Source organism: Chionomys nivalis, chromosome 6, assembly GCF_950005125.1.
Source record: "Chionomys nivalis chromosome 6, mChiNiv1.1, whole genome shotgun sequence".
Lineage (NCBI taxonomy): Eukaryota > Metazoa > Chordata > Mammalia > Rodentia > Cricetidae > Chionomys > Chionomys nivalis.
Genome location: NC_080091.1, coordinates 5,572,321 through 5,582,575, shown reverse-complemented (window position 1 = coordinate 5,582,575; position 10,255 = coordinate 5,572,321). Strand labels below are relative to the sequence as shown.

The 10,255-nt window shown below is 57.6% G+C and overlaps 1 protein-coding gene across 2 annotated transcripts; it reads left to right on the top strand.

The window, feature by feature from the left end:
• Positions 1-923: 923 nt before the first annotated feature.
• On the top strand, positions 924-9,552 carry LOC130876082 (cyclic AMP-responsive element-binding protein 3-like protein 3). Of its 2 annotated transcripts, none has more exons than XM_057772512.1 (10): positions 924-1,020; positions 1,557-1,688; positions 2,086-2,380; positions 3,589-3,692; positions 4,828-4,965; positions 5,623-5,729; positions 6,973-7,041; positions 7,629-7,713; positions 8,074-8,170; positions 8,717-9,552. In XM_057772512.1, the coding sequence occupies exons 1-10, from the start codon at positions 994-996 to the stop codon at positions 9,097-9,099; spliced, it is 1,437 nt and encodes a 478-aa protein (XP_057628495.1). In that variant the 5' UTR covers positions 924-993; the 3' UTR covers positions 9,100-9,552. The 2 variants fall into 2 exon arrangements, with proteins under 2 accessions (XP_057628495.1, XP_057628494.1); XM_057772511.1 differs by having other exon boundaries at positions 1,557-1,703.
• The last annotated feature ends 703 nt before the right edge of the window (positions 9,553-10,255 follow it).

Below are 10,255 nucleotides of genomic sequence, written 5' to 3'. Positions count from 1 at the left end.
GTACACAGGAGGTGTTCAGTGAGCAAGCATGGATTGAGCATTAACTGTATACCGACCGACCCTTCTCTGGACACCAGCAGCTAGCAATGACCTATAGAGTTTATCCTGGCCACCAATGGCGCCTGCTGTGGCGAGAGCCGGGGCAGGGTGGGGTGGGGGCTGCAGCTCAAGGGAGACAGAAAACGGGAGGGAAGCAGGAAGCAGATGGATGTGGCAGACAGGACTTCCTTTGAAGGCTGTGAAGGCGTTGGTGGAGAGTTTTTGTCAGTCCCACAGAAGCCAGGTGTGGCGACCCACACTCGTGTCAGCCCAAGAGTTGGGGGCAGGAGGATCAGGAGTTCAAGGTCATCCTTAGCTGCCCAAGGACTTGGGGCTCAGGTTGGTCAAGGAAGCCACGTGACAGAGTTGCTCACGCGACAGGGCAGGCGGCCCCGTAGGAGCAAAGGCCCTGCCGCCCGGAAAGTGCAGTCTGTATAAATGTTTGTTGGCTAAATACATGCAGGCCAGGTGATTTCCACAGGAACTGATTACCCACGTGGGACAGTGGAGGACGCGCAGCAGGTGAGGGGTTGTCACCATTCTTGAGGGGACAGAATCCCAGCCCAAGTGGCGGCTGTAATGTTGTCTTCTGTCGCAGGGGCAGGCACGACCCACCCGAGAACCCTGGGTTTTGCTGCGGACCCAGCACCGGGTGAGGCCAGACAGACGCAGTGGCTGTAAGTAGGGGAGAGGTCACGCAGACCCGCCGGCCCAGACTTTGTTCTTTGCTCCCTGGAAAAGCACAAAACAGGATGATAACGGCCGTCCCGCCCTCTCCCGCCGCCGCTCGCCGCTGGCCCGAGGTCCTGTCTGTCACCCCCGGCGCCCAGTCGCAGCGAGGGCTGGGCCGGGAGCGGCGGGCCGGTATTTCAGCATCCTTTGGGGGTGGAGACGTGGTAAAAGGAGCAGGAGGCGGCGACAGGGACCCGGGAAGGGGCTGCCACAGGTCGGGACATGGATGGAGACGTAGCGACGGGAAAGGTGAGGGGCCATGGGGGAGTGAGCTGAGGAGGGTCCCAAGCTGACAGTGTCCCCTCACACCGGCCGGAGGACGGCTGGAGAGGGGTGCAGTGGGACCCCTCAGCCTCCCAGGGAATTCAGGACAGGTTTGATCCAGGCTCCAACCTCCAGAAGTTTTTACAACATCTATATTAACAATTTTAAATTATAGTAGAATGTGGGTCGCTTCACACTAGCCATACGAGTCCCAAGATTTCATATGTTTGCTTGGTTTTTGTTTTGAGTCTTGCTAGTGGTAGCCCAGGCTGGCCTGGATCCTCCTGCCATTCTCCTGCCTCAGCTTCCTGAGAACTCAGATCCCTGAGAACTCAGATCATAGCCTCCCGCTACCGTGGCAGTTTAAAGGCTCCAGGATATCCCGACACAACTCTGTCAGCCCTTGGGGCAGATTTGCAGATGAAGACCGCGCAGGGGCCAGGAGCCAGGAGCCCAGCAGGAGGTGGGATGCTGTGTGTGAAGGATGCAGTGTGACCTGCCCCCTCTCTCTCCTCATTCAGATGGTGTCCCCTGCCTACGGCATGGGTCCTCTGGACAGCCTGGAACTCCTAGACCTTTTGTTTGACCAGCAGGATGGTATTCTAAGAAACGTAGAGCTGGCTGAGGCCTGGAACCACACCGGGGAGGAGCAAGTGAGAGTCCCCTTGGTAACGCTTCCAGCTACAGTGCGGGGCTGGGGGGGCGGGCAACGCCTGTGGCCCTGCTAGCCTGCACTGGGCAGCCCATAGCTTCTTATTCAACCTTTTAATGTGTGGTTAGAAGTTCCTTCTAATGGGGGTCAGGGTGGAGGCTCAGAGAGGGCATGGCGTGCACCCTGAGTCACACAGCCAACTTTCAACTGAGTTCAGATTCAAACCCAGGACTCAGAGGCGTCTTTCCCTGTTTGTCACCTCTCTGCTGTTGCATCTCGGACGCTCAGAGAAAAAGGATGGCAGTGTCCCTAAGACACAGGGAGAGTCAGAGCTTTGTCCAGACTCACACAGCGCTCTGAATAAGCATGTTTCTCTCAATCCACTTCCCTTCTATAAGGTTCTACCACATTCTGACTCTGATGACTTCCTAAATTCCATCCTGGGACCTGGAGACTCTGACCCCAGCTCCCCCATATGGTCCCCTGCTGAGAGTGACAGTGGACTGTCTGAGGATCTACCCTCGGATCCCCAGGACACCCCTCCTCGTAGCAGCCCCGGAGCGGCTAACACTGCAGCCAGGTGTCATCCGAGCGGGCACAGCAAGGGGCCCTGCTCCTCCTACCTGCCCGGCGCCCCGTGTCCCACACCTGCAAGGACTCAGGTCCTGGAGTCCTCGGTGGCTATTGACCTGGGTGAGTACGGGACAGAGAAACACCTCTGGGGTGGGGGACACAGATGAGGGTGTCGCCAGCCTCAGTCCGGTGCCACAAGCTCCCACGGGTGACTCAGACACCAGGCAGCCAGGGTGGAGGCCAGAGAGTGGCCTGGATCTTGGTTGTCCAAGTGCGGCTAACACGGCAGGGTGCTCGGTGAAAGCACGGGAGGGTCCAGAGCCCCTGGCACAGGCGCGGGTTCTGCCCTGAAGGACAGCTTATCAGAGGCCACCCCTACAGATCAATGATTGACTTCAGAGACATCGATCAGCACCCCTAGCCAGCAAGAGGGGCTGCGACTGGCTAGGCTCCACCCTCTGACCACGGCCCAGCCCTTCACTGGGAGATACTAGGCAGGGTTCTACTCCCCGCCCCCCTCCCCCCCAGACAGGGTTTCTCTGTAGCTTTGGAGCCTGTCCTGGAACTAGCTCTGTAGACCAGTCTGGCCTCAAACTCACAGAGATCCGCCTGCCTCTTCCTCCTGAGTGCTAGGATTAAAGGCGTGCGCCACCACCGCCTGGCTCGGGGTTCTACCTTGATCACATCTCCAAGCTCTGTATCTGAAGATTTGCAAGGTGCTCATTTCTCCCATTAAGTCTTTGTTCCTGATAAAGTCTAGGTTCAGAGAGGTGAAGCTCCTTTCCTAGGGTCACACAACTCTGCTCTGTCTGATCAGAAGCCAGAGTTTACTGCCACAATATTTGTGTTCAATAGCATGCCTATGGCGTGTAGGCCATCAAGAGGGACAGGCCAGATATGACATGGACCTTGTCCCAGTCCTGTACCCCTGAGTGGCAGCCACTCCTTGTTGTACTGGCTGTAAGTCCCCTACAAAACCCTGTGTCTCTGTGACCCCATGACCCAGATCCATACACTGAGTTTGTATTGCATCTTACACCAGAGGGAAACTGAGACATGGGATCATGTACCCTCCCCTTCAGGCTCCGGGCATGGTGGCGCACACCTCTAATCCCAGCACTTGGGAGCAAGGCAGAGGCAGGTGGATCTCTATGAGTTCGAGGCCAGCCTGGTCCACAAGAGCTAGTTCCAGGACAGCCAGGACTACACAGAGAGACCCTGTTTTAATACGGAAAGAAGGCTTTTTCAGGCTGCCATCTGGGACTTGCTGGGGGCTGGGCACTGAGACTGAGGGCCTGGTGTCCTCTCTGTCCCTCCCCTTCTGGTAGACATGTGGAGCACAGACGCACTGTACCCAGAGGAGCCGTCCAGTTCACCTTCCAGATTCAACCTCACGGTGAAGGAACTGCTGCTCTCCAGCGGCGGGGACTTGGTAGGCGCCCTCACCCCCACCCCGTTGCCTCAGGTCACCCTCCTGTCTGCCTCTACAGCCTGGGACCAGGCAGAGAGGACCTGGGCGTACCTTGCTCCCAGACAGTCCTGCAATGTCCTGTCTGCTCTCCCGGGCTGGTATACTCTCCAGTAAAGGGAGAGGGGGTGGGGAAGCCACGGTGAGTTCAGGAGCCTGGAAACAGGGTTAGGAGAGAAACTATTGGAAGCAATGACAACATTCATTTACTGGTGATGAAGCGGGATCGCTGCACCTACCAATCAATCGATCCTTCCCAGCTCTGGGCTCCACCCCCAGCCCTGGGCCTCCCTCAACCCTGGACTCAACCTCCAGGCCTGAGCCCCACCCTCAGTCCTGAGCCCCACTCCCAGCTTTGAGCCCCACCCCCAGCCCTGAGCCCCACCCCCAGCCCTGAGCCCCACTCCCAGCCCTGAGCCCCACCTCCAGCCTTGAGCCCCACCTCCAGCCCTGAGCCCCACTCCCAGCCCTGAGCCCCACTCCCAGCCCTGAGCCCCACTCCCAGCCCTGAGCCCCACCTCCAGCCCTGAGCCCCACTCCCAGCCCTGAGCCCCACTCCCAGCCCTGAGCCCCACCTCCAGCCCTGAGCCCCACTCCCAGCCCTGAGCCCCACCTCCAGCCCTGAGCCCCACTCCCAGCCCTGAGCCCCACCTCCAGCCCTGAGCCCCACTCCCAGCCCTGTGCCCCACTCCCAGTCTTGAGCCCCACAGCCCTGAGCCCCACTTCCAACCCTGAGCCCTACTCCCAGTCCCGAGCCCCACCCTCAGCCCTGAGCCCCACTCCAGCCCTGAGCCCCACCCTCAGTCCTGAGCCCCACTCCCAGCCCTGAGCACCACACCCAGCCCTGGGCCCAACCCTCAGTCCTGAGCCCCACTCCCAGCCCTGAGCCCCACTCCCAGCCTTGAGCCCCACCCCCAGCCCTGAGCCCCACTCCCAGTCTTGAGCCACACCCCCAGCCCTGAGCCCCACCTCCAGCCCTCTTTTTATTTTGGGGGACAGGGTTTGCTCACTTTCCCCGGCAGGTGTCTCGTCGTCCTGGGTGTTCGGGTGACATTTCAGGGTCTGTGCATCTCTAATGGACATCCCCTCGTTTCCACAGCAACAGCATTCCTTGGCTTCCTCCCAGCTGCTGGGATCTGGGAGTGGGCACTGCCAGGAGCTGGTACTGACAGAAGATGAGAAGAAGCTGCTGGCTAAAGAGGGGGTGACCCTCCCCACCCAGCTGCCTCTCACCAAGGTTTGTGGGCTGTGTCTACGCCTCACCCTATAGTTGGGGCTGTTCTCAAACTCTTATCCCTCTGCCTCCGCCTCATGAGTGCTGACAGGGGTGCACTACCATGCCTGGGGTATGTGACCCTGCAGATGGAACCATTATGTAGCCCTGATTGGTCTGGAACTCACTCTGTAGACCAGGCTGGCCTCAAACTCACAGAGATCCGCCTGCCTTCCATTTACACTGACGGTAAAGCGCTGTTCCCAAGCATTGCCACGAGGTGGCGATGTGGCCCGAGCCAGCGTCAAGATGGTGAGCCCACATTTTCTCAGTGGGGTCTCCACTGTGCGCGCAGCCAGGAAAGCATCAGAGCTCTGGAATACTCTAGGGATGAAGCAAGAATGCAAGGGGAGGGGAGGGTTGCTCGTGCAGCCCCATGCAGCTCTCCTAGCATGCACGAGGCCCTGGGCGCCATCCGCAGTACCACAGAAACCAGGCAGGGTGCTCCAGGCCTATCACCCCAGCACTCGGGAGGGGGAGGCAGGAACATGAGAAGTTCAATGTCACGTGGGTTAGAGGCTAGCCTGGGCTACATGAGCCCCTGTCTCATGCAAACAAACGGATCACTGGTTGGGGACGGGGTTAGGCTGACAGGACACCCCCTCCCCCTTCACTCTGCAGTATGAGGAGAGAATGTTGAAGAAAATCCGCAGAAAGATCCGGAATAAACAATCAGCTCAGGAAAGCAGGAAGAAGAAGAAGGAATACATTGATGGTCTGGAGAACCGGTAAGGTGGCATCACGGCCACACAAGCCTAAGGGAAACTGAGGCAGAGATAGTCCAAGTTTTTAGAGCTTAACAAAATTGGGGTTGGTGTCCCACTTAGGGACAAATGTCAGGAGTCCAAGGGTGGTTAGGGAGGACCTGAGTAGTGACCAGTTGGTTTGTGGGCGTGGACACAGGCACACCACCATACACCTGTGGAGATTGGCTTTCTGCTTCTCGCATGGGGGTCTGTGGGAGTCACACTTGGGTCAGGCGACTTTGCTGTGTGCATCCAATGAGGGGTGGGAATGATTGCAGTCAGAGGAATTGACTGACAGGAGTCAGAGGGTATGAATGACAGGGGCTGGAGGGGTGGGGTAGGGGAAATGGCGCTGATGAAGGAGGGGCTGTGTGTGTGACCTGCTCAGCTCTGTGTGTGTGGTCAGGGCACTCTGTCTTTGCCTGAGTGTCATGAGGGCTAGAAAGCATGAGAAAGTCCTTGGGTAGGAGACAGAGGATGTTAGGATGGGCTCAGGTAGGAGGCGGGGCATGAGGGGGGGCATGGGCTCGGGTAGGAGACGGGGCACTGCAGCCTGGTGTGGGGGCTCATGCCCACCATGCCAGCACTCGAGAAACGGAGGTAGGGGATTTTTTGGGGTTCACTGGCCAGCCAGCTTAGTTGACCAAGTGAGGCCGGTGAGATGGTTCACCGTGTACAGGTGCTTGCAGCTTCCTCATGAGCCCCAAGTTCGACTTCCAGCAACTGGCGGCTCACAGCCACTGGGACACCATGCTGCTTTTGCTATGAGCACCTGCACCGCCCAGCTAACACATATTTTAAAACAAAAATAAAGTGGAGAGAGCCAGGTGGTTGTCGCATACACTTTTAATCCATCCCAGCACTCAGGAGGCAGAGGCAGGCGGATCCCTGAGTTCAAGGGCAGCCAGGTCTACAGAGTTCCAGGACAGCCAAGGCTACACAGGGAAACACTGTCTCTTATTTAAAAAAAAAAAAAAATCAAAAATAAAACAGGACAACAACAACGAAAAAAAAACCATGGAGATTGAAGGAGCCACTCCGAGTCCCTTTCAGGCTCCACTGGCACACACACACCAGAGGACACACAAGTAACAAACATGTTACAGAGCTCATTATGGCTGAGCTCTCAGTGTCACCGGGTCCCTGTGTGTAAAGTGGGAAGTGTCCGTGGGGCTGGCGGGTGACAGGCATGGTCTCAGTGTCACCGGGGTCCTTGTTTTCCCAGGATGTCAGCATGTACCGCCCAGAACCAGGAGCTGCAGAGGAAGGTCTTGCATCTAGAAAAGCAGAATCTGTGAGTCTGCTGAGAGCGGGGGTCCTCGGCTTTGCCCACGGAGGGGCTCGAGGGACAAAACTCCATAGCGGTTGCAGGAGATCAGGAATGAGACCTCTGTTTGCCAAGGAGGGGATTCGTGTGGGGCTGCGACAGGTGTGTAAGAGTTGGCTAGAAGCCAGGCGGTGGCGCACGCCTTTAATCCCAGCGCTCGGGAGGCAGAGGCAGGCGGATCTCTGTGAGTTTAAGGCCAGCCTGGTCTACAAGAGTGAATTCCAGGACAGCCAGGGCTACACAGAGAAACCCTGTCTCGAAAAGGAAAAGCAAAAACAAACAAAGAGTTGTCTAGAGAGGAATTGGCATATACAAAGTCCTGTGAGGTGAGCAAGAACAGACCAGCTCAGACCTATCTGCGGAAACAATATCCTTGGTGCAGGGGGCAAAGAGAAAGACCCTGAGGCGGGACGGAGTCTACTGTGTGGCAGGAGGAGGCAGGGAGGGTCCTAGCAAGGGTGGACTTAGTGCACCGAGGAGGCTGAGGGGTTTCAGAAAGGGCCAAGGAGCAAGGAGGCCTGCAGGGCTCAGCTTGAATGTCATCTCCCTGCAAGGTCTCTTCTGGAGCAGCTGAAACACCTACAGGCTCTCGTGGTCCAGTCGACCAGCAAGTCTGCCCACGCAGGCACCTGCATAGCGGTGAGTCCCATCTGCGGGCGCTCACGGGGTCCCCAAGACTGGGGTTGTGGTAGTGCTTGGCCTTAGTCGAATGGGTAGTGGGGGAGGTGAGTGTCTTTAATAGTAGAACCTTGGAGCCTGGCATGGTGGGACAGGCTTGTTGTCATAAACCTCAGGAAGCAGAGACAGAGGGATTGCTGTGAGTTACAGGTCGGTCTGGGCTACAAAGCAAGGTGCTGTCTCAATAAACCCACTGCCGTCTAAATAAAATAAAAGTCTCGTCCACCCTCTGCTAGTGGGACCTCCGTTTCCCTGCCTGTGAGCTCAGTGTGCTCACAGGGGAGGGGGAAGGATGGGGTGACCCCGCCCCATGTCTGGCAGGTCCTTCTGCTGTCCTTCGTCCTGATCATCCTCCCCTCCATCAGCCCTTTCGACTCCAACAAGGCCGACAGCCCTGGAGACTTTGTGCCAGTGCGAGGTAGGTGGTCCCCGCCCCATGGCCCCAGGGTGAGGACGGGGCTCAGTGGGCAGAGTGCTGGCTTGGCATGTGAGCCCCTGGCTCCCATCCCTAGCACCGTAGAAATCAGGTGTGATGGTACAGGCCTGTCATCAGAGAGGTAGAGGCAGGGGATCAGTTCTGGGTTATTCTAGGCTACCCAGGACAGCCTGGGCTACATGAGACCCCTGACAAAAATGTCAACAAATAAATACACATACACCAGAACCCAAATCCCCTGTCAGGGGACGGGGGCAGAGTGGTACCTGCTGCCAAGCTGACGACCTGAGTTCAATTCCCGGGTCCACAAGGAAGAACATCATGCAACATCAGACCCACACAGGGGTGCTGTGGTACTCCCCAAATTTACAGTGCACACAATGAAAATGAGTGTGACAAACCCAGGGGACACAGACCCCATTGCATCCTGCCCACTTGGGGCAGGGGAGGCCCCTGAAGCTCGTGTCAGGGAATGAAGACCAGGACTCTGCCTCCATGTTCTCCTCCCAACTCTGCAATTCTCTCCAGTGTTTTCCAGAACCCTTCACAATCACGCTGCATCCCGCGTGGCTCCCGACAGCGCCCCAGGCTCCGAGGGCCCAGGACCCTGGCCAGACGTTGGCACACCCCACAAAGGCTCTCCTTCTAGCAGCCTTGGTGCAGACTGGGGGAATTTTCTGGAAATACCAATGCTGAGCAACTCGACAGAAGAGCTAGACAACTCTACCCTGGTGCTGGTCAATGCCACGGAGGACCTGGGCGTGGCCACTCTGCTGGACTGGGTGGCTTTGGAATCTCTGCTCAGCCCAGGCCGGGTGGGCCTGGAGATGCCAGGGGTGGAGATGTGGCTGTCCTGGGTACCCAGATGGCTCAGGGTTCCTCTGGTGCGGGGTCCCCTGGAGGTGCTGTGACCGGCAGTAGCAGGCCCAGACTCACAGATGGGCTGACAGCGCCTCCTCCATAATCTGATCCCCCGCATGTCTCATCAGAGTGGGGCTGCCAGGTCCAAGCAGAGACCCGTGTGCAGGACAAGAACTAGACACCTTTACTCATACTGACCCTGACAGGCAGACACACACCTGAGCCATGACCCCCAACCCATGGGGCCTTCCCTGTCCCCTGATCACTGGGGACCTGGGCTCCCCAACACCAGCATGCGAACGTTACAGTGGACCCAGCGCACAGACATCCACCTCCCTTTTTTCTTGTAGGGACAGGGTCTTAATCTGCAGACCAGGCTGGTCTCAAACTCAAAGATTCTCCTGCCTCTGCCTCCTGGGTACCGAGTTAAAGTCATGAGCCACCACCACCCAAACACCCCCTTTTCTAAGACTGTTGTGACCATCAATAAAGTATTTTGACAATATTGAGGCTGTGGCTCGGTGGGCACACACCTGTCGTCCCGAGACTCAGGAGGCACCGCCAGGTGTCTTGTCTGCAGAGTGAGACCACACTTCCAAAAACAAAAAAAAATAGGAGTTTGAGATCATCTTTGGGTCTGCAGGGACTTTGAGGCTAGCCTGGGCTACACTAGACCCTGTCTACACACACAGTATTGTGGGAGAATAAGAGGTATGGTGTATGTTAATTCAGAGGTTGGGGCTCTGGCAGGCAGCCTAACATGGGGCTTGACCGGCCTCCTAGACCTAGGTGAGTTCAGCACCTTGGAGAGCGGCAGGGAGGCCGGCAGAGCAGAGCCTCCAGCCATCTCCCAGCGCCCACCTAGCCCTGGATCCCATTCTGCCCTGTTTACGGTGAGGAAGCTGGAGCATGCAATGAGCCAACCCAGCGTTAGAATAGCTGAGGCGTCTGGTGCTGTGGACTTTCTAACAGCCAGGGATGTGACGGTCACTGAAAAGACAGTCAGCACTCAGGGGCAGGAGGATCACTGTGAGTTCAAGGCCAGCGTGGGCAGGGAGAGGGGGCGCCTGAGGTGCCTGGACCAACCAGTCTAACGGAAGGGCAAGCATCAGACAAAGCCCGAGACCCTCAGTCAAGGGAGAAAGGAAAAGGGGTCTGGACAGGGACAGGGGCCTGGGCTAGCCCCATACATGGATGCTGGGGTGG

Bases quoted from the DNA above. Each gene is read 5' to 3' on its own strand.
- LOC130876082 (XM_057772511.1), top strand. From the start codon at position 994: ATGGATGGAGACGTAGCGACGGGAAAG. The intron at 4,966-5,622 runs GTTTGTGGGCTG...TTCACTCTGCAG, and splicing joins CCCAGCTGCCTCTCACCAAG to TATGAGGAGAGAATGTTGAA. The intron at 8,171-8,716 runs GTAGGTGGTCCC...AATTCTCTCCAG, and splicing joins AGACTTTGTGCCAGTGCGAG to TGTTTTCCAGAACCCTTCAC.